Genomic DNA, 27,491 nt, shown 5'->3' on the forward strand with positions numbered 1-27,491 from the left:
CAAAATTTTATCTTTTAATGAACCAACTCTTAGTATCACTTATCTTTTCTGTTGTTTTCCTCTTCTCTATGACATTGATTTCTGCTGTAATCTTTATAATTTTCTTGCTTCGCTAATTTTGGGCTCAGTTTGTTCTTTGTCCAGGTCCTTGAACAGAAGAGTTAGGTTTTTGATTCGAGATATTTCTTAATTCGTAAGGTAGGCATTTGTTGCAATAAACCTCTCTCTTAACGCTCCTTTAGCTGCATCCCATAGCTTTTAGTATACTGTGTTTCTATTTCAGTTTGTCTCAAAATACTGTCTTATTTCTTCTTAAATTTATTCTTTGATAAATTAGTTGGTCAGGAGAGTGTTGATCAATTTTTTTGTATTCATTAGTGTTCCAGTTTTCATCCTGTTATTGATTTCTAGTTTAATAATATGCTCAGACAACATACTTGGTATAATTTAAGTCTTCCTGAGTTTACTAAGATTTGATATGTGGTCGATCATGTGATCTTTTCTAGAAAATATTTTTTCTGCACTTGAGAAGACTGTGTATTCAGCCTATGTTGGATAGAATGCTCTGTATATGACTCTTATAATTGGCCTTTAGTGTTGTTCACATCAATTGATTTTTTTTTGTTTAATTGAAATATAGTTGAGTTACAATGTTGTATTAATTTTTGCTGTATAGCAAAGTGTCTCAGTTATACACATATATACATCTGTTTTATATTCTTTTCCATTATGGTTGATCTCAGGATATTGAATATCCTGTTCCCTGTGCTATACAGTAGGACATTGACTTTTATCCATTCTATATGCAATAGTTTGCAGCTACTATCCCCAAACTCTCAGTGCATCCTTCCCCAACCCCCTCCCACTTGGTAACCACAAGTCTGTTCTCTATGTCTGTGAGTCTTGTTTTGTTTCTTAGATAGGTTCATTTGTGTCATATTTTAGATTTCACATATAAGTAATACCATATAGCATTTGTCTTTCTCTTTATGGCTTACTTCACTTAGTATGCTAATCTCTATTTGCATCCATGTTGCTGCAAATGTCATTATTTCATTCTTTTATGGCTGAGTAATATTCCATTGTATATATGTACCACATCTTCTGTATCCATTCATCTGTTGATGGACATTTAAGTTGCTTCCATGTCTTAGCTATTAGAAACAGTGTTTCTATGAACATTGGGGTGCATGTATCTTTTCGAATTATGGTTCTCTCTGGATATATGCCCAGGAGTGGGATTGCAGGATCATATGGCAACTCTATTTTTAGGAACCTCCATACTGTTCTCCATAGTGGCTGTGTCATTTTATATTCCCACCAACAGTGTAGGAGGGTTCCCTTTTCTCCACACCCCCTCCTGCGTTTGTTATTTGCAGAGTTTTGATGATGGCCATTCTGACTGGTGTGAGGTGGTACCTCATTGTAGTTTTAATTTGCATTTCTCTAATAATTAGTGATGATGGGCAAGCTTTCGTGTGCCTATTGGCCATCTGTATGTCTTCTTGGGAGAAATGTCTGTTTCAGTCTTCTGCCCATTTTTTGATTGGTTTGTTCTGTTTTTTGTTATTGAGTTGTATGAGCTGTTTGTATATTTTGGAAATTAAGCCCTTTTTGGTCGCATCATTTGGAAATATTTTCTCCTAGTTGGTATGTTGTCTTTTCATTTTGTTTATGGTTTCTTTTGCTGTAAGAAAACTTATAAGTTTGAGTGGGTCCCATTTGTTTATTTTTGCTTTTATTTCTATTGCCTTGGGAGAGTGACCTAAGAAAGCACTGGTACAACTTATGTCAGAGAATGTTTTGCCTATGTTCCCTTTTAGGAGTTTTATGGTGTTATGTGTTATATTTAAGCCTTTAAGCCATTTTGAGTTTATTTTTGTGTATGGTGGGAGAGTGTTCTAACTTCATTGATTTGCATGAACCAACTTTTCCAACACCTCTTGCTGAAGAGACTGTCTTTTTCCCCATTGTCTATACTTCATCAGAGATGAATTGACCACGGGTCTGTGGGTTTATTTCTGGGCTCTCTATTCTGTTCCATTGACCCATATGTCTGTTTTTGTTCCAATACCAGGCTGTTTTGATTAGCATTGTAGCATTGTCTGAAGTCTGGGAAGGTTATGCCTCCTGCTTTGTTCTTTTTCCTCAGGATTGCTTTGGCAATTCTGGGTCTTTTATGGTTCCATATACATTTTAGGTTTATTTGTTCTAGTTCTGTGAAAAAATGTCATGTGTAATTTGATAGTGATCACATTAAACCTGTAGACTGCTTTGGGTAGTATGGACACTGTCATTTTAAACAGCTGCAGCCTGTTCTCACTGTCAGTGGAACCAGCTCCCCTCTGGAAGCAGGTGTCCATGCAGGGCTCTTAGAAATAAGACAGACAACACCACCTACGTGGACTCTTCATACACACCACTGACCACTGCACCTTTGCTTTCTAGAAGTAACCTCCTTAATCAAGTGGGTGGCATCTGGGGATGAGGCAGCCATCATCCTCCAGGAAGAGTCGGTGCCCCTCCTACCACTGAGGAATGAGTGGTTCTGTGTCTCATTCACACCAAGTGTTCAAGCTTCAGGAGTTTGGGGAGCTTTTGTTTTGCTGCTTTAGTGGATGAGAAATGACACGTAACCCATTGTCTTCTTTTCACTTCTCTTCTGATGAGTGAGGCTGGACTTTCATCACTTTCAGTTATTTCCAGAATGCAGCCACTTTTCCCAGTTCTGGGGGAGACCACTGAACATGCCTTCCTGGGTGTTCCCAGCCACAGACTGTGATCCACATGCAGCGAGGAAACTCCACTCTTTGTGCAAGTACTAAGTAGCTAGTGACTGGCTTCTGACCAACAGAATATAGCAAATCAGGGGAGGTCAGTGTTAAGATTCATTGACAGAACCTCTGTCACTTACATCTCACTTGCTGCATCCTGTGTTCTCTCTCTGTTTCTGTCTCTCTCTCTTATCCCTGGACCTGGGGAAGCCTGCATGGGTGTTACTATCTGCCATATGGAGAGGCCCACATAGGAGAGAACTCAGGGAAGTCCCAGGCCTCCAGACAGAGGCACTAGGCTCTCAGCTCAGACTACATCCTGCCAGTACCCATCTCAGTGAGTCTGGGAGCAAATCCTCCCCTGTAGAGCGACAGCTGAGACCTCAGCCTCAGCTTCATAGAGACCTTGTGTTGAGGGCACCCAGCTAAGTGCTCTGGGAGCTCAGGAGTAACTAGGTGTATGTATTTTGTATGTTGGGAAACCCTCCATAGTGATCTGCAGTAAATCAGACAATCTTTAGCATAGAACAGGTCTACTCAATGTTATGTAGAAACAACCACAAGATAATGCATATTAATAAAGGTAATAAAATGGACTAAAAACAATAATAGTGAGAATTATGATGATATTACCATTACTACTGTTAAAGAGAAAAATAAACTTAGAAAGATGGCAGATTTGCGTACAGACTCATCTAAGTAAATTTCAGGGTACCTATATCAGATGTCCTCTGGGATATTGTAGAGTCAGAATGCTAGGTTTGCACAAAGAAATTTGTTCTGAGAGGAGAAAACAGGCAGGTGATCCTGGGTCAGCAGGGAGGATGATATATTGGCACAAACAGTGCAGGGGCTCCCTGGGGGACTTAGAAAAAGAAATGGTTACTTGAGCAGGCACGTCACCATCTCTATGTCTGCCAGTGCTGCACCAGCTTTTCCTGGACACCTGAGTGAATTTACAACATGTCCCCAGGTTCAGGCATGCCAAAGATACTCTCCTTACTCCTCACTTGTCACAATGTCAGCCCCTTTGCTGACTTTTCTAATTTGGAGGACTGGACTCCAGGAGCGACACCCTCTCCAGCCTTCCCAGGAGACATGATAGTCGTTCCTGGCACAGAGTTGAGGTGGAAAATCCTGTGCTGAGTCTGGCAGAACAAGGGTGTCTTCCCGGGCTCTTGCACTGGCACCACTTTCTGATCACTTAAGAGGACTTAAACATTGTTCTAGAGGCTCAAGAAAGTCAAGAGTGTCCTCCCTGGGGTTCACTTACCAGTAACAGCTGTCTCTTCCTCCACTGGGTATGTCTGAATATGTCAGGAGGCTCTCTGACCCACAAGTACCCATAAGTACAGCAGGAACCAGGAAGCACCATGTGTATGTAAGTCTGTTGAAAACCCTCCACAATACTCTTCAGTAAATTAGATATATTCATGAGCAGAGAAACTTAAGAAATGCAACAACAACAATAGTGATAAATAATAATATCAATAGTGATTACAATCATAAAGATATTAGTTGTACTACTACCAATCATAATACTAATAAACTTAAGGGCTGAAGGATTATAGACTTCCCTAATTGAATGACAAGTTTCCTGGGGTATTTTGGAGTCAGAGTCCTAGGTTAGCAGCCAAAGTTGTAGGTTTGCATAGTGAAGGTATAAATAGAGCAAAACTAAACAGCAGCAGGTAAAAGAAATCCATGGGAGGGCGTGGGCTGACTTAAGTCTCATATTCCAAGCCCAGAGGAGAGCACTATGTAGAAGAGAAATGTTGATCCTGGGCTTTCCCGACACATGGAGCCAGCAAATCTCATGAGTTCTGACGACTGGTGTCTGCAGCTCTAACCCGGGAAAGAAAAGCAGGACTCCAGGTACACGTTCAATACGTGAAAAAAACAGGTAAAATGTACATGGAGCTTCAGCTCTATCTCTACTCCCACTGCCTGTCAGTTGACAAAGTGGCAGATCAGGGCTATTGATTGCCTTTTGATGAACCTACAGACTTACTTGGAATTGGGAGGAGAATATTACTTATGAATTTGCACGTAAAATTTTTATAATAACCTATCTGGAAGTTGGATTACCACTATCTTGGGAAATTGATAGGTTATTTTACACAACACCTCATACGTTTCCTTTAGTAACATTTGTTCACAGTATATATATTTCTGAATATGTATGAAAGGCACATGTCATATCAGCCCAGAGAAGCCATTGACGGGGCTTTAGAGATCAGTGACGTTTGAGGACGTGTTTGTAGAACTCACTCATAAAGAGTAGGACCTGCTGGACATATTGCAGACAAAGATGTACACAGATGTGATCCTGGAGGACGCCCGTTGTTTCATCTTCTGGGTGCGTCTCTCAATATTTATTTACTTCTTTATGCATGTCTTATTGAGATAGGCGCTGCAGCTTCCACATATGCTGCTGCACTCTTGCCCCTGACTCATGCTTCTGTAGCACTTAGAGCAACCTGGAACGAATGTGTTCCTTTACTTATCACAGCACATTTGTCCCTGCATGGAGATACAGTCTCCATTACCACAATCGCACGTACTCCTTACTAGTCTGCCACCAACACGCAGAATAATGCTGGACACAGATATGGGCTATTTTATCTAACAGACAAGTGACTTTATGTTGCTAAGTAATTCTTCTGCTCGGGGGACTACTATGAGGTTTGAACACAGCAAAAAACACATAACAGCTTGTATCCCCCTTTCTACATGAACTCCAAGTAATAATCTCATGGGTCTTATGTTTATTGGATTCTGTTAGAAAACAGTGTTAACCACATTATGAAAACGTTGCTTCCTTCCTGGCTGAGACATCTAAGCAGCCTGCAGCCTGTCTTTCTTCTTGGGCAAGAACAGCAGCAACCAGAGACTTTTACTGTCTTTGAGTGAAGTGTCGGGTGACAACCTTCAGTGTTTCCCCCCTTCAGGGTGCTCGAACCTGGGCTGCCATTGATGCCCTCACACTTGAGCCTTGGCATGTTGTCCTGCGCTTGCATTGCATGCACTGTTCTCAGCACAGAACTTTAAATCCATCTAGCATTTCCCACACGTACCAGGGCATCCGCTCTGCAAAACATATAATTTCCCAGTTGGAGCAAGAAGAGTAGGTGTGGAGGGAAGAGGAGGGTTTCCCCAGGCTGGGGTCCAAGTCAGCTCCAGACACATGTGCTCTGTGTGGGGAGGGAGCAGGACACTTGGAATGTCAACTGGAGGTTTGCTCGACTAAAGGATATTTTTAGAAATGTATGTGAAGCCATTGAGTCAAATTATCCAGATTCTGTCATTATGCATCACACATCAATTTCTCTTCACGTTTCCCCCTGTACTTTTCACCTCAGAGAAGCAAAATTCCTGTCCACGTGGGAGTTAAAATTTCATGTTTTTGTCTTTGCCACGGTCTCTTTAATAATTTTTCCTCTCATATTCCCTGTAGCATCTGAATTTATTTTATTTTTCTTTTACCTAAACACTGAACATCTATTAACATTTTTCTAAACCATGTTTCTATTCACTGGTGTATTCCTCAAATTCATGTTCTTTCCCCATGTAATGTACCTTTCAACAATTTAATCCCCAAATGTCACATGTGTCATTTCTTATTAATTTATTTAATTTAATTATTATTTTTGTCTTATTTCAAGCAAAAACTGTGACCATGAAAAGCAAGAAATGATATCCAGGCAAGTTATTTTCCTGGTGGAACAATGTAGCTGTAAGAAAATAGTAAATTTCTTCAGGTGTGAACCCTGGTCATCCACATGTGAAACCTGGGAATGAGGTAAGTTAGGAATTCAGCAGACTCATAGAACTCAGTTACAGTGCAGTGTAAACACCAGACCAGCATAAAGTGTTCACTTTATGGACTAAATTAGACTGAATTTTGATGATAGCTAGTAGAAATGCTACAAAGGGGGGATGTCCATTGCAGAAGATTTACATACTATGTGTATGTAACTGACATGGAGATCATTTTAACTGGAGAATATCATTGAATAGACTTACATACACATGAGTTTTCACAGCATAGAACACACTTTTACTGTAATGAATGAAGGAGAGCCCTGAGGGATTTTTAATTCCTTAGTCAACATTGAATTCTCACACTGGATCTATCAATGCTAAAATCAAACTGAAAACCTGAGTTCATATCAAAATTCTCAGACATGGAAAAATGCTTATCAAGAATGTTTTACCACACATTTCAGCTATAAATTCATAATTTTGGCTAATAACCTCTTATTTTATAAATAAGTAGAATAAAAATATAGATTTGTTAAGTAATCTTAGAATGATAAATACAAAATTTTGTAACAATAAGTACTTTTGTAAATAGGTTAGCATTAAGAAATATATATAAACAAAGTTATATGTGACAATTATTATGATCCACTTAATTGTGATTGTCAGTAAGATTATCAGTTGCTTTCTCATCAGAAATTTTGCAGGCCAGAAGAGAGTGAAATGATATGCTTAAAGCATGGCAGAAACTACCTACCAACAATTCTATATCTTACAATATTATTCTTCAAAAATGAGGAAAATGAGAGACAGTCTCAGACAAAAGCTGAAGGAGTTCAGTACCATAATACCGATCTTTCAAGAAATGCTAAAGTGAGTACTTCAAGTTCAAATGAAAGGACACCAGTAACTTGAGGCCATATGAAAATATATATGTCTGTGATAAAGGTAAATAAATGGACAAATAGAGAAAACACTATAATTTTGACTTTTGGCTATACTTTTTATTATTCTAGGATATTTTTTAAACCAAAATATTAAAATAATTATAAATTTATTGCTATCGCATGATTGTTTCCCCAAAAATTCATATGTTAAAAATATAACCTCCAAATGTGTTGGTATTAGGATGTAGGGCCTTTGGGGGGTGCTTAGGTTATGAGGGCAGAGCCACCATGAATATAATGTGTGTGCTTTTATTTTAAAATATGTATTTATTTACTTATTTGGCTACATTCGCTCTTAGTTGCAGCATGTGGGATCTTTGTTGTGATGCACAGGCTTCATATCTAGCTGTGATATGGGGGCTCGGTAGTTGCAGCACACAGGCTCTCTAGCTGTGGCAGACAGGCTGTAGAGCCAGCATACAGGCTCAATAGTTGTGGTGCATGGGCTTAGTTGCCCATTGGCATGTGTGATCTTAGTTCTCTGACCAAAGTTCGAACTCAGGTCCGCTGCATTGGAAGATGGATTCTTAACCACTGGCCTATCAGGGAAGTCTCTTGTGTGCTTTTAAAAGAGACCTCAGAGAGCTCTCTAGCCCCTTCCTCCAGGTGATGATATAATGAAAAGTCTATGACTCAGAAAAAGACCTTTACCTAACCACCTTGATCTCACACTTCAGCCTCCAGAACCGTGAGAAATAAACTTCTGTTTATAAGCTACCCAAGCTGTGGCATTTTGTTATAGCATCCCCAAATAACGAATTCGTACATCTACATTAACAGAAAACAATGTATACATATGTGACTTGTGACATTAATAACATGTAATTAATGTGTAATGTAATTGGAGATGTAATAGAGATTTTGCGTGTGATTAAAATTATGTTGATATCAGTTTAAGCTAGTTTGATAGGATTTTATATGTAACCTCCATGGTATCCATAAATTGATTATCTATAGAATATACACAGAAGGAAATTAAAAGTAAGTCAAGTCAGTGGACTACCCTGGTGGTCCAGTGGCGAAGACTCCGCGCTGTCAATGCAGAGGGCCTGGGCTCAATCCCTGGTCAGGGAACTAGATCCCACATGCCACAACTAAGAATTTGCATGCTGCAAAGAAGATCAAAGGTCCCCCATGCCACAACTAAGACGTGGCACAGCCAAAGAAATTAATTTTGAAAATGAGTACAAAAAGTAAGAACAAAGGACCTCAGTATGTGAGAAAATGTGGGACAGAAAAGCTATATGACATTACAGAAAACAAATTGGCAATTAAATGTCATTCCATATCAGTAATTTATATATATATATATATGTCTTAAACTCATCAGTTAAAAAACAAAGATGTCCCCAGCCTTTTTCTGGCATCTGGGCCTGGAGGGGCTGCTCTGAAGACAGGCGAGCAGCAGGGAGGCCCACGGCAAATCCCAGCCCGATGCGAGCTGTTCGTCATTTTCCCGGGACAGCTCCAGGGTCTTGGTGTCTAGAGAGCTGCTGATGGAGGGCAGGGGCGGCCGCGGAGGTATATGGGACAGGTTGCTCATCAACTCCAAGCGTAATTCCAGAAAGAATTCCACTCTTCAAACAGTTCGGATAGAGAGGAGTCCCCTATTGGACCAGGTACAGAGCTTTCTCCCACAGATGGCTCAGGCAAACAAAAAGCTAAGGAAAGGAATATCAACTGCACCACCTGGTCATTTCAATATTGAAAATATTGACACTCTCGGAAAAGTTATGCAAATGGATATGATCTTGTTTGAGATGAATCAGTCTGATTCAAAAGAAGATGACAGTTCAGAAGAGAATTCACAAGACAGTTCAGAGGACAGTTCAGAATTTGAGGATGAAGATGATAGCACCTCTTCTGAAGGTGAAGTCACCATCGATACAATTAAGCTTCCTCATTCAGAAGATGGAAAAGGCAAAATAGAGGTTCTGGACCGTCCTGCCAGTGAAAAAAAGAAAACAGGGACATAATCTGAGAAACAGGTGATAGTTCCCGCTAATTCTGTGGAAAAGAATGTGGCTTGCTGGTTATTTTGCATTTTAGATACCTATGGTGTTTGTTTGCAAAAATGAATTTATTTTGCTTCTTGGAGAAACAGAAGCTAGCTTTTAAAGAGTTGGAAGAGATAGCATTTGGGGACTCTTCGAAGAGCAGACTGTTTTTGATCTCATGCTAAAGAGGTTTAGTTTAGAAAGCTTAACTTTATGTATGGTGATGAGTGAATTTGTTGGCATCCTCTTTCATCAGCATAGACTTCAGAAATCTCAAACTTATTTTAAAGTAAAAATACAAGTTACCCATTTGTTTTTGTTTTAAATTGGCCTCTTGGGGCTTCCCTGGTGGTGCAGTGGTTGAGAGTCCGCCTGCCAATGCAGGGGACACGGGTTCATGCTCCGGTCCAGGAGGATCCCATATGCATGGAGCGGCTGGGCCCGTGAGCCATGGCCGCTGAGCCTGCGCATCCGGAGCCTGTGCTCCGCAACGGGAGAGGCCACAGCAGTGAGAGGTCCGCGTACTGAAAAAACAAAACAAAACAAAAACTTAGGTTGGGTTTCTTTTTAGGTTATTATAAAGTCGTATTTATTTTTTACCATCAAAATGGGTTCATTGAGGGAGAACTTTTTTTTTTTAAACATCTTTATTGGAGTATAGTTTCTTCACAATGTTGTGTTGGTTTCTGGTCTGTAACAGAGTGAATCAGCTATATGTATACATGTGTGCCCATGTCCCCTCCCTCTTGCGTCTCCCTTCCACCCTCCCTATCCCACCCCGAGGAAAAACTTTTTTACAAAGAAAAGAATTATATTTAGATGCCCTCAGACATATCTACTTTAATTAAAAAAAACAAATCCTTTCCAGTTTGAGCTGGAAAACTGGTGCTCTGTGGTTTAATCACTGTCAGTGACTCTGTAGCCTCTCAATGCATGTAAAATTTGCTGGTTGGAAAATTTTGTGGTTTTTTTGGGTTTTTTTCTTTTTCTCATAAAGGAATTTTTTGTTTCAGCTAATAAAATTATTCCTTCCAGTTGCCCACAATTTTGAAACCTATTAATTGTAGAGAATAGGAACACCCCAGGAAAATAGGGCACAGTACATAAAGAGGTAGTAACAGGTTTTCCCTTTCAAAAGGCAAAATGATCCTGCATTGGAGTTGCCTTTCTGCCACATTCTTGATCTTATTTAACTTGTTTGGGACCTCATCTGCCATGGGCCTGGCTTTGCTCAGGATATAGACCTGAGAATTTAAAGGACTGTCTCCAAGTGCATTGAGCTCATGAGACTTTGTTGCCTAATATTTTAGGGGTTTGTTTTAATTATTTTTTCCTACTCCTCTCATTAGCTTATAACATCTTGTAAATACGCTGAAGATAATTCTCCAAGTTCCTTCTGGTATTTTTCATTGGGAATTGGAAATCGGCTGTGCACTCAAAGTATGCAGAAGTGAACAGATCTGGAAACAAGACTTCTCAGCTGCAAAGGGTATACTTTGTAGCACCAAACACAGCTGTGATGGATTACTGGTGTGAATATTTAAGGATTGTCTTCTACCAGATAATATTCATGCCCCATTGTGGGAAGAGTTGTATTTGTCTGGTTCACTCCTTAGCTTGGTGCATGGTACACAGTAGGCACCGAATGATGTCGATAAATGAATTTACAGGTATATTGAGGATGTACAGGGCATTTTAAGCCATGGTATCCATGCAGATATGAAAGTGTAACTTCACTGGAAATACAAAGCCAAGTAGAAATAGTCTGATGGTCAGTGAAAGAGACTAGTCAGTCTAGAATACATACTAGTGTGTAGAATTATATTTCTCTCCTGCTATGGCCTTCTCATATAATACGCTTAGATAGTCTATACAGTTAAAGAAGTCAACTAAATTCAGTTCCTCTGGACATTCTTATGACATAGGAGGAAAAGGAAAAACAAAAATTTAATATGTGATAGGGATGTCGTTTTAAGTGTAAAATGGTTGAATTATTTAATATACAGAGTCAGGGGTGGCTGTTTTTAAACCAATTTGGATACTAAGATAAATTATGTAGGTCTTAAAGATTTAAATATAAAGAAATAAAATAAGTTTCATACTAAAATATAGGTGAATATTTAATAACATTAAAAAAACAAAGATGGACAAGATAGACATATAAAGGGTCCAACTATATGTTGTCTACAAGAGCCTCACTCAGAAGTAAGGACATTCATATGCTGAAAGTGAAAATATTGGAAGAGATATTGCATGAGAACACTAAGCAAAAAGAGTGGCTTTTCTGCTTCTGCAGCTGAGGATGTGGCTCCTACATTTCAGGGAGTAACCAGAGGCAGGGAGCAGGGGCAGGGGCTGGGGCTGGGGCTGGGGCACCCCTCCCACCCTCTGCACCCTGAGCCAGGGAAGTCAGAGGGACTTGGTCCCCCTGCCGAGTTCCATTCTTCCTCCAATGAGAATCGTGCTGATCAATAAGGAACAGGCTATAGAGCTGATTCACTTTGTTATAAAAGCAGAAATTAACACACCAGTGTAAAGCAATAATACTCCAATAAAGATGTTAAAAATAAAAATAAAGACCTGGGGAAAAGAGATGGTCCCCGTGGAGAATGCCTATGTCCTAAGTTTATCTGCTGTCAGATTGGCTTGAGAGAGGGCAGGAGTTACATGATGTGTTCTCTCCCTTCAAATCCATTAACTTTTTCTTTCTTGATGTACGCACACACCCACACACACAAAACGAGTATAAAGCCCATATATATAGAAGGCTAAAGGGTTGGTCTATGAGCTTGAAAAGAGGGAAATAGAACACTTGAGGCCGACTGCAGCAATGTGTTTGTGTCTGTGCATGTGCATTACTAGGTGGAGAGGCCACAGTATCCATCAGATACTTAAGGGAGAACATATCTCCCAAGTGTTCTGGATTTTGTAAATTATCATAGGACAAGAGTCTTCAAGAAAAAGCAGGTAGCTCTCTCACACACCACTCATTAAAGTAACAAATATTTATTGAGAGTCTCCAGGATTCCAGCATGTGGAATTTTCTGGAGACTAAGAGGTGAAACGTAAAACATAACCACCTTCACCAAGTTTATAGCTCAGTGGAGGCAATAAGAATTAATATCTCACAGTTTTTCTATTTAAGTATGACTCAGGGTTTAAGGTAATTTTTCTGCATCGTGTCCACAGTGTCCCAGGACTGACACCTTCCTCAAGCTCAGCACCTAGAACACAGATCTGATTGAGCTAAACTGGTGATGCACCTGCTTCCCAGCAAGGCTGTGGCCTCTAATGGCTGTCTCCTGCTCCTGTGTCCGTGGCCTGATCAGGATATGGGAGACACTTAGGCTGATTCCTCAGTGTGTTGTGTACTTCCAAGGCCGAAATTTGCTGAGCAGAACATAACTTCTTTACTTTTGTGAACATCTGGCCTCCAAAAGGCAGAAATATTTAGTGACAATGTACTGAGGATATAATTCCTTAGTCATTCCCTGACCTCCACTCTCTGTCACAGAGACATGCAAAACCACGGAATCAGGCTTATGGGTCATGACTTGGCTGTGTCAAGAAGTTCTAGGCCATGTGGGAAGACTCCTCTCTCCTCTGAGATTTCTGCTTCAACCAACGGGGAGCAGCTTCCCTTAAGGTCTGAACTGAAACCCTATAAGTTCACATACTGAAGTCCAGACTCTTGTATCTCAGAATGTGACTGCATTTGGGAATAGGGCCTTAGGAGTGATGAAGTTAAAATGGGTCACAAGGGTGAGCCCTAACCCAGAGCTGTGCCCCTATGAGAAGATTAAGACACAGCCATGCACACTCAGCTCATAGAGTTAAGTCCATCTGCGGATGCAGCAAGAATGCAGCCACCTGCGAGCAAGGGAGAGAGGCCTCAGAAGAAACTGAACCTGTAGACACCTTGATCTTGAACTCAAAGCCTCCAGAGCTGTGAGAAAATTAAGCCTCCCAGTCTGCACTATCTTGTTCTGGCAACCCTAGGAAAACCCTAATACAGCTTTATTTCTCCTCTATCTTGCAAATAAAACTTATGAAAATAGCACCAAAAAACACAGTGTATAAACTATTTGAAAGAAAAACGCAGGGGAGCCACTGCACGGGCTGATGAACTACACATCCGTTGATTCCCCTGGTTTTCTTTGTCTGCTTCCAAAGTAAGGGAAAATAGTCAAAATCACCATGGAAGGCTTGAGTAGACACTTTAGAGAAGGCATAGCTCCATGGTGAAACAAACTTGACATGTACTCAGTTGGTAGAAATAGTAAATGCATTTTAATCCTTGGAGGTTTAAAAAATTCAATTTCTTGGCTTTCTAGAGAGGTTGTAATACATGTACATGGTTGAAGGTCCTGAAAATTGCATTACATTGTGCCCTGCACCGCCTTCCCTCTTTGCCCAGGAGCCCCTGCCCTCCACAGGTAGCCATGCATCTGGTTTCCCACGGCAAACTTCCAGAGTGTCTTTATGTGCATACAAGCAAATATGAATATACATTTCTCCTTGGCAACCTAATTAAAAACACAAATAGTAGAACACTAGGCACGGTGCTGTTATAGCTTGCTTTTATTCATTTGACAGTATCTTGCAAATTATCCTCTATCAAGACATCGTTTCCTGCACGACAGTGCACTGAATGGATGACGTACTATAATGCACTTTGCCAATCCACGTTGGGATGCACGCTGATATTCAATAATCTGTTTATATTACAAACAATGCAGCAATGAATAATTCTGCTGCTAGCAAAAGTGTAAGGTATGTTTCTAAAGGATTTATAAACTGCAGTGTTTTTAACAGAGCATTTGATAAGATACTCTGTTGCTGAATCCTTCTGTGGAGACTAGCAATGAGCCTTTCTCTTTCTGTAAACTGCAACTTATCAGATCTATCCCCCCACATATCTTTAAGAATGCTTTCCAGCCTCTTGTACCATTCAGAAACCCTCCATAATCTGCTCAGCACCTCTCTTTATTCTCACACACGTTACAACCTTACCTGGCACAGCCTTAGCTGGCACATACCTGCTGTCTCCACCTTGCTCTCTGCCCATTGAGCAGGATTTAGAAATACTGAAAACCCCTCTTTGATCATCCCCAATTAGACAGCTTCTGTGTGACTCAACTGTTTTATCACTAATTACAAACAATGGTAATTACAATGCTGTTGAGTAACAATAGTAATTTTCAGTTCTGTAGATCTCGGAATTTCACTTCACCAGTGTCTACACTAGTGGATCTCAAAACAAATTCTCAAGTCACTGAAATTGTTTCTTGCCACGACAACGCTGTATGGTCATCTAGTCGTCCTTGCAGCAGCAGACGCCAGGTAACAACCAAATGGAGGAAAAACCACCGGGATAGATCTGGATGGCACGGAAGAGAAGATGCGCCTCCACCCGTCCGAACTCATCCCCTCTGGCCCACCACAGGTCCCATTTCTCTCCCCGGGTTGTCTCCTCGTCCACACGCGCGTTCAGAGGCCATTCCGGTAAGAGATTCTCACGAGGAGCCTCTGACAACCGCGCCCACGCAGGACCGCGCATCGCCTCATGCCTCCTCACGACCATCACCAGACGCCCCAGGCACCTTCCCATTTCCCCATTTGTTAGGCTTCTCCAACCACGAAGCCACAGGCGGAACCGTGGCTGCGCCTGGAGCGCCCTCCCCTCTCGCCGCGACTGTCCTTGCTTTCACCTGTGGTGAGAGCACCTGATGCACACAAGCGCTTCGCCGACGAGGCCAACAGAAGTGGGGACGCCGGGCGCTCCCCCGTAGACGCAGTTCGGCTTGCAGGGGAATACCGTCTGCGGAGCCCCATGACCGCTTCTTGCGGTTTTCGGAGAAAGTGGCCGCAGGGGAGGAGCTCCACCACGGCGACGACACCGGGACGCACCGTTTTCCCAAGGCGGCCAAGAAGCAGCACCGGGCGTCCTATTGGACGGGGCGTGGCGGTCCCGTGTGAAGGAGGACGTGAAGGCCGAGGTCGCACTTCCAGTGCCTCCTCCTTACGCCATTCGGGCCCTACACACTGCGGAGAAAAACATATTTGGGAAAAAGGGCGAACGGGATCAAGAGAGAAGGCCGGGGGAAACTTGGCGGCGTCCACGTCCGTAGGAGACTTAGAACCACTCTCAGGCGACACTTTGAAAGCGGAAGTACGACCACCGGGCCACACGGACGACTCCGGGGATGGATACCCCCTCTTGACCACGTGCTTCAATGTGGGCGTTTCACGCGCAAGGGACACAAGGGAGTGCCGGTCGAACCGCCCAGACCCACCACTCAAGAACTTCTATGGAGCACAGCGCCGTCCTCACACTACGAATGTTTGCCCGTCCAAATCCCGCGAGAGCAGCAAGCGCCCATGCGCCGGAGACCGGGACCCAAGCGCGCCATCCAACATGCTCATCGGGCCCTCCAGCAGCCTCAGCGCCCGTGCCCGGTGCGTTCACCACGTCCGGAGTGGGACGCTGGTGGACCGAAGTGGTAGAAAATGAACGCCCCTAAAGTGACTGAGAAGGACGGACCATCAAGACTCAGGCGCTCCGGAGGGCTCGCAAGACCTCTCCTTAAACAACGCGGCGGCGGCCCAGGTAGAGTCGAGACCGCTTAATTCTCGTGGCTGGAGGGGCACGGGCGGTTGCTGGTCGACCAAGCTAGGCAACCCTCACAGTCCACTAGGGAGCGAGACAACGATCACACCCTCGTATACCTACACACCCAATCTCCAGCGAACGCAGGAAGAGCCCATGCCCCGGGACCACCGGGACAGTCGCCACACGCATAGCCGGGCTCCCGGAACGCTGCCTCGCGCCCGGCGTCCGAATGTCAGCCCTCGCGAAGATCGCCGAAGCTCCGGAGACAAGGGACGATATAAAAACGGCCGCCAGGTGGCGCCCGACCACCGGCTCGAACGTCCCCGGGCCGGATCCCGATCGCCGTACGGCGAGGGTGCAGTGCCGGCCGCCCAAACGCCCGAGCTCGTCTCCGGGAGTCCGCCTCGGAGCTAGCACCCGGCTCGGCACGACACGGCGCGACCCCGGCAGCAGACGGGAGACGAGGAGCTGGGAGGATGGTGCCGGGAGGCTGCCGCGAAGGAGACGCGCTCTTCACGCTATTCCTGGGCCGCCGGCCGCTGTAAACAAGGAAAATTCTGCAGGGGGATGGACTGCGTGAACTGTAAGCTGAAACCATGAACGTACCAATAGAAAACACGGACATTTTATTCTGTAATTGCAGAGTGGAGATGTTACTAAAACATAAAAACCAGGGCCCAGAAACCATAAAGGAAACGATTGATAACTTGACCACCTAATTGATCTTTACATATTCCACAAGCAAAGTCAAATGACAAGAAGTGGGTAGGTGGGAACATTTGTGCAAATACATGTGTACTAAGAATATTGATATCAGTATTACTTAAGAACAGAACATTTAGAAAACAGCCATTAAGAGGGACCAGGTAAGTAAATTTCAAGTACATTCAGACAATACAGTACTATCACTTTGTGCTTTGGTTTATTGATTTTTTTTTAAAATGAGCTAGATGTATAGGTATTGACTTGGAAAAAATGTTGATGACAAGCTGTTTAATGAAAATAGCGAGTTTATATATATCTTTTGAAAAGAGTAAATGGAAAAGTAGAGGATTGGAATAGGTAAAGCAACTTTGCAAAACAAGAGTAAATTCCTCCTTACAGCCTGGAGTCAAGAACCAGAACGATGAGTGTGTCAGAAACAAACATGAGCCGCACTTCCTGCTTTTCTGCCTCCTCCTTCTGCAGTCCTGGGACAGGCAGCTGGCATCTCAGCCCCTCAATGTCTCTCCTCCACCCACACCCAGAGCTACCTACAGGCAAGAAGAACTTTCACTCTGCAGGCCTGGCCTCCCTATGTCCTCAGTCTCTTTCCTCATATCAGGAACTCTTAGTAATTCACTTGGTTTGCCCAGTCGTCCATGCCAAGGGTTGCTGGTCCCAACCTACACCTGTGCAGCCTTTCTCTCCAAAAGCTTTGAGCTGATTTCCCAAGGGAAGGACATTCCCCTGACATAGCAGGTATGAGCCAAGAGGACAACTGGAAGTTCGCGCCTGGATCCATCATACAAACTTTGTGTGCACTCAACTCCCAAAGACACAAGAGCGACGGAGGGTCCACTGTATTGTTAGCGCAACATGGCCATTGCTTTCTTAAAACACGCAGGCTCAATCAGCAAGTCCAGCTGTGGCACGAAGAAAAAAGAAACGCACACGCACACACACATATCGGCAGGTAATCTGTACTCCTGCCAGGTCAGAGAGTGGTGGGAGCAGAAAAGAAATCATTGTTGCCACTTCTTGGGTCCCCTGTGCTGACAAACCCTGGTGGCTGTATTGATGTTACTGGCGGGGAGTGAGGGCTTCGAGCTCCCTAATCTGTCATTTGCTGTCCAGTGCCCTACATTTCATTCTATCATACACTTTCTCCTCAATACACACTTACAATTAAGAAAATAATCTGCATATGTTACATTCAATTTTCAAGTTTGAGCAAAGGTGAAGAACACATAGGGAGTGACCTCCCTGGTGGCACAGTGGTTGAGAGTCCACCTGCCAATGCAGGAAACATGGGTTTGATCTCTGGTCTGGGAGGATCCCACGTGCCGCGGAACGGCCAAGCCCGTGAGCCACAACTACTGAGCATGCGTGCCTGGAGCCCGTGCTCAGCAATAAGAGAAGACACGGCAATGAGGAATCTGTGCCCCTCAAAGAAGAGTAGCCCCCACTCACTGCAAGTAGAGAAAGCCCGTGCTCAGCAACAAAGACCCAACACAGCCAAAAATAAATAATAAATAAATAAATAGGAAACTCTTTAAAAAGAAAAGTACACATAGGATAATTGAGTTATTGTGAAGGAAGGAAATTTTATTTATCTTCTTTTGTAGACTTAAAAATGTTCAAATATAGTCTATAAAAAGCTTAATATTTAAAAAATTAGAAATAGTAAACAATTCCTCATTACTCTTTATTGTCCAGCATCCACCTCCACCCCAGCACCTTTCATATCTGCTCCACCCCCCACTCCCCCACCCCCACCCTGGGTCTGCAAACTTGTTTCTCTCATTACTATCACCTGTGTTCACCACACACCTAAGGCTGTTGTCATTCACATGGTAATTAGGGAATTTTTCTTTACTGAGGCTAAGGGCTGTATTTATTGTTTTTAGTGAAAATCTCTCCCATGTGTTCTGTGAAGTCACAGCATTAATGGAGTCTGGAACAAGTGGGTGTGAATGACGGAAGGAGATTATTTCCACATCAGTCTCCCTAACAGGGTGGTGAACATAACTGGCATTAGTATTTCATGGGTGTACTTAGAAGATCCAGGCCAAACGGAGAAACCTGACCATTTGGCAAAAGAGGGACCAATTCAAGAATAAAAATAAGTCTCTTCTCACCTGTTGTTTCATTGTAAGGAACTCAGCCAACACTTGTCCGCCTCTGCATACTTATGCAGGGTCAGATGAAAAACTGAGCAGGTAAAGATGAGGAAAGGGAAAGCAACCAAGAGAATCCAGGCATTTAAAGCATTGTTAGGTATTCCAGGCATGAATCCCCAGCCACTCACCTGGGAATGAGCTCTACCACCTAACCCCCAGGCATGTGTAGATATGGTGAACCTCCCTCTCTCCAGGGTCAACAATAAGGCAGTGTAGGCTACTGCACATAATCAAGACAGTAATATTTTCATTTACACATAAAACATGAAAATTCTTGGGTGTTGTACTTTTATTAGAGCTACTTTTTCAAAGTTATTTCATTAATGTTCAGTTCCTAGGAGTTACACCAAACTGCAGGAAACCCGCACAATGATCAGTTGGGGAATGTTGACTCCACAGAAAGAACACCACTCTCAAATGTTTCATGAAATAATTCTTGATCAAACGCACCAGGATTTTTTCTCCAACACCCGCCCCAGTGCTTCAGAGGCCCCACCCTCCCTGCTGTGCCCTCTCCCCACATCCCGGATGCCCTTGCCCTTAGTCACCTTGGTTCCTCCCCATGTGGGAATCAGGCAACATGAGAGCCTCAACACTATTGCTGCCCTCCATGGCCTTGGACCATGTGGCCGGGCCACTTTGGATCTACTTCATGGTGGGGAAAACAATCCAGGGACTCATGTCTTGTTGGAAGGTCTTGTCACACAAATCAGGACTAAAAACCCCTTGCACAGGAAAGCAGCAGGAGTACGCACATCATAAGCCCACTGTTGGGTACCACAATCCACACAGGGCAGACACGCTCATCAAATATAGAGTGAAGTTTAATTTGGGGTGAAATTTAGTCGACACCTTCAGATACATTAGTGAAAGAGTAGGTGGAGTTCTGTCCTACTAAATGTCATGGGGAGAAACATTCTTCACTTCATAATATTTCTATAGGAAAGTATGTGTCAACTGTCAAGTGCTACCCAAGTCAATGTTAATCATTAACTACTGCATAGACAAATACTGATAATGTGTCATGAAGAGGGGTGGATCACAGCCCTTTGATCCTGAGATTCTGAAAAGAGAAAACATTCCTTTTGAGACCCTGTGATTGAGATTTACCTACGTTTGCTCATTTATCTTTCGTACAACCCTGTTACTTATAGATTAGTTACCTTTTAACAAGTAACATAAGCTAGGTTCTGAAATTTTGCTTATGTGAGAAGATCATGCAGCTAGAAAATGACAGAGCTAGAATTCAAACGTAGCTCAGGCTGTTTCTGAATCTCAAATTCCTAAATATACTGGTGTTGAGGTGTGGATCCCAGATTCAAATTTCACCTGGATATGTCGCCTATCAAATCAGTGGCTGGAATCCTCCCTGTTATCATAACACTTCCCCTCCAGTCTGTTCACACAATGACTACCGTGCTTAGGTTCTCCCAACACAGGAATCCTCCAGTGCATTGACCCAGCCTCCCGATCATTCCCATGTCTCCTGAGTTTTATGGAACAATTCTCAGGTCCCTCTGACCTCTCAGCACAGCTGATGATCAAGACCCCAATCAGAGATGACAAAAAGACTCCGCTTCCTATGGCTGCATCTATCAGACGTATCTCCCAATGAGTTTTATAAATATCTGCATCCTACCAGGACGTGATCATAAACCATTCTCCCATGCTTTGCACGCACTTCGAATGTTCCCCTTGTTTTTTTGAATCCCTGAAATTCTCACCTTCCCTCACTTTCAACAGTGTGCTCACCTCCTACCATGCAGATGAAGTAGAATATCGAAGAAATGTGTCAGCTCACTGTCATGAAGTCAACACCTATTCCTGAATCTTCACCCATTGGCGATGCCGCTCCTGTTTAAACTGAAAGTCATTTCTACTCCTGGATAAGCCCATTTTTCTCAAATGTATCCCCTTCCCTCCTGCTCTCTGGAGGATATTTTATTATTAATTGTAAACTGAAGCTCTTCTACCAGCTAACACCCATCTCTTCCCAGTCCATTCCCTTTCATCTTTTTCAGTTTCTTCATTCTTTTTTTTTTTTTTTTTTTTTTTTTTTTTTTTTTTTTTGCGGTACGCGGGCCTCTAACTGCTGTGGCCTCTCCCGTTGCGGAGCACAGGCTCCGGATGCGCAGGCTCAGCGGCCATGGGTCACGGGTCCAGCCGCTCCGCGGCATGTGGGATCTTCCCGGACCGGGGCACGAACATGTGTCCCCTGCATCAGCAGCGGACTCTCAACCACTGAGCCACCAGGGAAGCCCGTCAGTTTCTTCATTCTTGAAACAAAATCTCTGAACCAATTTATCTCTACTTCCTGCCCAACGAATTTCCTCTTTCCAAAGTAAACTGAAAGAGCAGTACAGGATTAGTGACAATCTCTGGGCGCCCCTCCCACAGTTTGATTTACTAGGGTTGATCTCCCTGTTACTGTTGACTTGCGTATACATAAACCTTTATAACATTATAGTTATCTCTCCGTGATTAAATCCAATGAATGTTTCTCAGTATTTTACTTGAACCCAAGCAGAATTGGACTATGACCTCCGTCAGGAAATTTATATTTCCAAGGTCCTCTGACATCACAAACTCCCCACTGCCTTTAAACTAGTCAGTTCCTGCCAGTGTACTGTGCACGGTTCTCCTCAAACAATACTATTTCAACATCTCAAGACTCCATTGTAGCCCTCTTCTCTCTTTTTACTATATACACCATCTTCGAAAACTGTTATAATTATTCAGTCTATGGCTGTTACCACTATGATAATAATGCGTAAAAACGAATGCTAGATTTCATTTATGAGGTCTCATCCATAATTGCATGGGAAGCAGACACCTACAATGAAATGTATATCACACAGAAGCCAGGAACTTCCTCCCTAAGTAGAAACTATTACTCCTCTCTTCTGCAGTTTCAGATAGCGGCTCCACTAATTATTTGGGGCTCAGTCATTGACACAACGTCTCAGAACCACACAAACAGAACCAAGCATCGATTTTATCTCTACAATGAGCGCTCTCGTCTCTGTTCATCTCCTCCCTGATATACACATATATAGTTCCAGCTACACTTATACTGCTTCACTTTCAGGTTAAATGTCAGTGCCTCAGAGATTCCTTCTTTAAATTACTAGCTAAGTAACTCTCCTCTCTCTGTTGTCTTGAATAGAACCTACAGGCAACACACGTAATATTTCGCGATATCTCTACTCATCTTTATTTTTTCTTTTCTTTTTTTCCTGTTTTCCTCTCTGCACCAATTGCAGAAAAGTAAACCGTAGAGTCACAAAGCAAGTTTCTCTTGACTATTACATAAGGATTGTAAATGCACAGAAATTCCATGTACACAGTAACCTAATCTACTCTCAGATGGCCTGTGACCAATGTTCTTTAATCAAATTAAATAACTATCTTTAAATTAATAATTCTTTGAATAATAAATGACTTTCATTCCTCCTGGAGAAAATTTTATTTAGTAATCACCAGAAACAAAATGTGTGGGAAAACTGTGTTTGTGTCTTTACTTAAGTATGCAACAACCACACTCCTGAGTTCAAAGTTTTAGTCTCTTTCTATAGGATCAGGCATAGAATTGTCTGTGGGTTCCTGTTAATAGATCTGATAACCTCATATATTTTATAATCATAAAGAACTCTTTAATCTGGACGCCAATCAGGATAAATCTAATCAAGGAACAACTTCCCTAACACAAACTTTTCCTTCTCGACACGTTAACCACTTAGATACATGTAAGGAAAGTATAAGAGATTCCTTTAATTTGCTAATATTCTAAAAACCTCCAAAAGCAGTCTTGATGCCTTGGCCGGAGGTCTCACTGTTTTGTGAATTGTGGCCAGTTCTGGGAAGAGAATTGCAGCTGGAGGATTAGTCTTTATATAAATATGTTTAACCTACAAACAGCCCATCAGGCTGTGGGTTTTGTGTGGCTTTATATAAAGACTGGTGTTGTTTGATGATATCAAACATTCAAGGAAGATATTTTTAGGGTTTTATAGCATTTGTATTTTAATACCAAGGTAAATAATAATTAAATTATAATCAATTACATGAAGTTTCCAGGGAGGCAGGAGAGAAAAAAATACAATTGGAGAAATTGAGCTTGGCCAAGGAAGAGATGATTCTTCAATTTTTACTATGGGCTTGGGAATAAACCGTGAGGAATATTTGTAGATTTTGTGACAGTGAGCTGAAGAATTTCCTCAAATTATCTGATTAATGTGTCTAGTAGAAGGTGGTCCCTTTTGTGGAAAGTGGCGAAAGTACTGAGAACGATTAAAAGTCAAAAGATATGGAGAATGTCTGAAATATTTGTGAGGCATAGAATAAGACTTAATCATCTAGATATAGTACAATGGCCAGCGATATTTGAAAGATGTTGGGAGATTTGTGAACCCTACCAGATTTAATATCCTAGTTAGATTCAGTCATGGAAGAAGCAGGTACTTGGGGCCCTCCAAGATTGGAATCTTGACCAGCAAATGTGATGAATTTGGAAGGAATATGGAAAGAGGAATATGGAAATTGTTGGTCTTCATAACTATATGTTGAAATTACTTGATTTGATTAATTTGGAATAAAAATGAAGACGGTTGGCACACATGTTAGGAGAGTGGGGTCAGTGCACTGGAGGTTCTCCTAGCATGTGGGGCGAGGGAGGAAACTGACTAATAACTTGGAATATCATGGGTTAATTACCTTTAAAAACTCTTTGATTTTTATTTCCTAATAAATAAATTTGGGGAACTAATATTTCCCTTATGTGAAGCAGTAGCCAAAGCCTTCTTAGTTTGACCGTGGGAAACAAGATTACTCCTCTTTTCTCATAGGCCAGTTCACATTTGTAGGTGGGGTGGTTGTTCACTGCCAGGTAAAGATTTATGGGTTCATGAGTCTTAGGTCTGAAAACTCTAGATAGGATTCAAGTCTCATGGCTTTCTTCTCTTTCCTTGGATTTTCCTGCTTAGAGTAAACAGTGTCTCTGAGAGAGAATACTAGCAGCTGAGTTCTTGGCAATGTGTCTCCAGGTGAGTGGGTCTTGCTCTTTCTCCTGCTTTGGTAACTCTCTTTCTGGTGGATAAAAAGGTGTCACCACTTGGACTGAGTGCTCTAAGTGTATCCTGGTGCGAGTCAAGGCTCTGAGCACTAGTCCTGTCATCTGGCATCTCTGTGAGTATTGTGGAGTAGGGCAAGGGCTAATACAGCAACCATCTCCTTTCCAACATTTATACCGACGTGCTCCAGACTCCATGAAGGCTGTGATGGTAAAGTGGGCACATGAGAGGTTGTATTTCTCTCTGCTCAGCCATGGGTTTGACGGGGGTGTGACTCACTCCATAAGCGAGTCTGCGATGCAGTGAGCTCTGTCATGTGATGGACACAAGTGGAAGGATGAGCAAGAGCAGAAGTTCAAGGTCTGGAAGGGGAGGAGGTGTGTGGACAGGTGAGATCTATACATCCAGGGTCAGAGATGGTAGCTAGAGGGCTGTTCTGGGCTGAGGGGGCAGGAGAAAGAGAAGAAGCCCTTCAGTAGGACTGACCCAGAGAGGACAGTGGAGCCAAGTTTGCTTTTTTTCTTTGTTTTTCCAAATTTTAATCTGTTTTCTGAGAATACAATTGACTATTTTGAAAACTCTAAAAAGTCACAACAAAATATGCCCTTTCATTCTTGTTCCAAACCAGCCATTTTCCCCCTGTTTAGGAACCTTTGTTCAGAAGCTGGAAGCACTATACAGAAAGCATTTTTTCCTTAATTGGTGCATTGAGTAGGATATAGTAGGTAGAGGAACACTTAGAAATCTGTGGCCATATGTGAAGCCCTGGAGGGGCCTGAACCATCGAGAGTCTCCGATTAGTCTCTGAGCAGGGAAGACAGGAGGAAGCTACAGGAGAGACCATGATAGTCAAAGTGGTGAGGTCCCAGGAAACGAGGAGGGAAAGAGGGACCTCAACCCACAGGAAAGGTCAGTTGGGGATCATCTTACAGTTTGGCAACCCCGGGACCGCTGGCTTGTAAAGTTGAGCCCGTCTGTCCTCATATCTGGTGATGAATGCATGGTGTGTGTCGAGGTTAAGTAGGCAGCAACTGCGGACCCCAAGTTGTATATACAGTCTGTTCACTCACACAAAATTGTGGACATTGCATCAAGGCTCTCTGACTTTTTAATGACTCATTCACCTGTAGCTTTTATTTATTGGGTTTTGTTATGTTCAAACATGTCATGTCAGCTCATTTAATCACTCAACTCTCTTGAAAGGTTATTAAAGTATTTCCCACATGAGAACAGTGAGGTTTGTATTGGGGAATACTTTGCCTGTAGTCACTGCTGTTAAGTGGCGGAACATGTATATTGCCTGTCTTGTGCTAAGTCTGTAGATTTAACTGAAAGTAGTGGGGAGCAGGGATATTTATGAATTCCCAAGTACACATTTTTTAATTGCCAGTCAGCTCACAATTAACATTCTTTTGTGGACTGTGCAGGTTATTTCATACCACCCCTCATGTGATGGTCCTTTACCATGAAAGTCACTCTGTATTCAGAGTGTGCCCATCTCTGTGATGCACCTGAAAGGCATATGCCAAGTCAGCCCAGAAGAACATTGGATTTGATGTCAAACAGGTTTGAACTTTTGATACACACAGCTGCCTTTTCTCAGTACTGTCACCCTCGACCATCACCTCTGAACATTTGGGGAAAGTGGGCAGCCTGAACCAGAATGTCCTGCATGTTTTTAGGAATCAGTGACTTTCAAGACATGTGACTGTGAACTTCATCCAGAACTGGGGTAATGTCAATTGCAGGTTTCTTTGAGTGAAATGTCTCTGGAATCTTGTTGAAGTCAATGTGGAAAACTCCCTCCGATGGTGTCACAATTCTGTGAACGTATCAATCTTATTAATCTAACCTTCTGCATATTCCTTGGCCTTAGAGGAAAGGATGGTTCTGTGGCTACTGGTGCTAAACGTCAACGCAGCACCCATTGTTTCAGTCCCTCCCTTTTGGTGCTTTTCCCATCTTTATCTCACCAACATCCCACCCATTTTATTTTTCATTTGTTTTACCCTTCAAGATATATTCTAATTGTCAATATCCTATAATATGTTTCCAATTTCTTATATATTGCTCCATTTCATACTTTTTCTCTGTGTTAAAGATCAACATTTTAAAAATGTTCACAGACAGTAGCTTCAGGAAGAAGCCATTTATCTGAAGGTCAATAGTAAGTTTATGGGGATAAACCCCACTGTCCACATTAGAGACATGATATAAGGGTAAGAGGAATTCAGCCCAACCATCTGACTGAAAGTGGACTTTAACGCTGGCCCGGCAGAGGCTTTTGAATAGTTTGTATTTGGAACCATTCCCCCCCCCAAAAAAAAACTGTACCTTGAGTTTCAAAAGGTCAGTTGCTTAAATGTAGCTCGTGTATATAGTGTTTGAAAAATAAAGAAGACCAAAAACTTAATCAGAAAACGATGGCAGTAAGAGGCTACAAAATAGAAAAATCTATGTGAATTCAGCAAAGTGAGACTCTATGTGAATATAAGTAACATGGTGGGGTGGGTAGTTAGTGGAGACCATCACTGAGGGAGCAGCCTAGAATTCATGTGTAGAGAACTAAAGAAATGAATTTTATGTGAACAAACTTTTAACAGTCTTTCCTTCCCTTATCAATAGCAGAGACTTCACACTGGAGAAGAGCCCACTGAATGTAACAAATATGAGGAGATTTCACAAAGAACTCAACTATCACGCCATATGAGTGACCTCTCACAGGACAGAAACCCTATGCTTACAATCAATTTGGAAGCGCCTTCAGCCTTTATTCATCATTGAACTAACATAAGATAATTTATACTGGAGTGAAACCATGCAGGTCTCATCAATGTGGGAAGACTTGTAGACAATGCTGTAACCTTAGATGACATGAGAAAACTCACCCTGTAGTGAACCCCTATATATGTTCTAAACGTGGCGGATAGTTCAGCTGGAGCCTCATATTTAAATACACCAAAAACTCACACTGGAGAGAACGCTTAATGTGATAAATGTGGGACAGACTTCAGCAGAATCTTAACTTTTATTCACACTTATGAACTCACAAGGTGAAGGCCTCTGTCTCAAAACACTGTAAAATCTGGTGCCTCAATTATTCTATTCTATTTATTTTTTCTATTAATGTGCCTCTTATGACTTAAAATTGAATTACAAATACACTAAATTTTTCACAAGAGTCCTAGTCCTAGAGAATTTGTGGACCCGGCCATGAAAATTCCAAGAATTCAGTCAGGCAGGGATTTATTCCTGCAACAGAATTTTTTATCCAAAATGTTTTCCCCCCACCTAGAACAGATAGATATGTCAGAATCAAGAAGGTGGAAGATCATTCCAGAAACACAATATTGTAAAGCAACTATACCCCCAGTAAATAAAATAAGGTAAGATAAAATAAGATAAATCATTGCAGACATGGAGAGTTCCATTTTCAGATTTGGAGAG

At 42.3% G+C, this 27,491-nt stretch overlaps 1 protein-coding gene across 1 annotated transcript; it reads left to right on the forward strand.

Moving 5' to 3' along the window:
* The first annotated feature begins 9,222 nt into the window (after positions 1-9,222).
* LOC141277749 (uncharacterized) lies at positions 9,223-27,223 on the forward strand. Its single transcript, XM_073799826.1, has 3 exons — positions 9,223-9,414; positions 15,107-16,959; positions 26,670-27,223. The coding sequence occupies exons 1-2, from the start codon at positions 9,223-9,225 to the stop codon at positions 15,992-15,994; spliced, it is 1,080 nt and encodes a 359-aa protein (XP_073655927.1). The 3' UTR covers positions 15,995-16,959; positions 26,670-27,223.
* Positions 27,224-27,491: the final 268 nt, after the last annotated feature.

This window comes from Tursiops truncatus, unplaced genomic scaffold, assembly GCF_011762595.2.
Source record: "Tursiops truncatus isolate mTurTru1 unplaced genomic scaffold, mTurTru1.mat.Y mat_scaffold_39_arrow_ctg1, whole genome shotgun sequence".
NCBI lineage: Eukaryota > Metazoa > Chordata > Mammalia > Artiodactyla > Delphinidae > Tursiops > Tursiops truncatus.

Coding starts and splice junctions, on each gene's coding strand:
- LOC141277749 (XM_073799826.1), top strand. CDS start 9,223: ATGGATATGATCTTGTTTGAGATGAATCAGTCTGATTCAAAAGAAGAT. Junction 9,415..15,106: donor ATGGAAAAGGCAAAATAGAG/GTTCTGGACCGT, acceptor CCCATTTGTTAG/GCTTCTCCAACCACGAAGCC.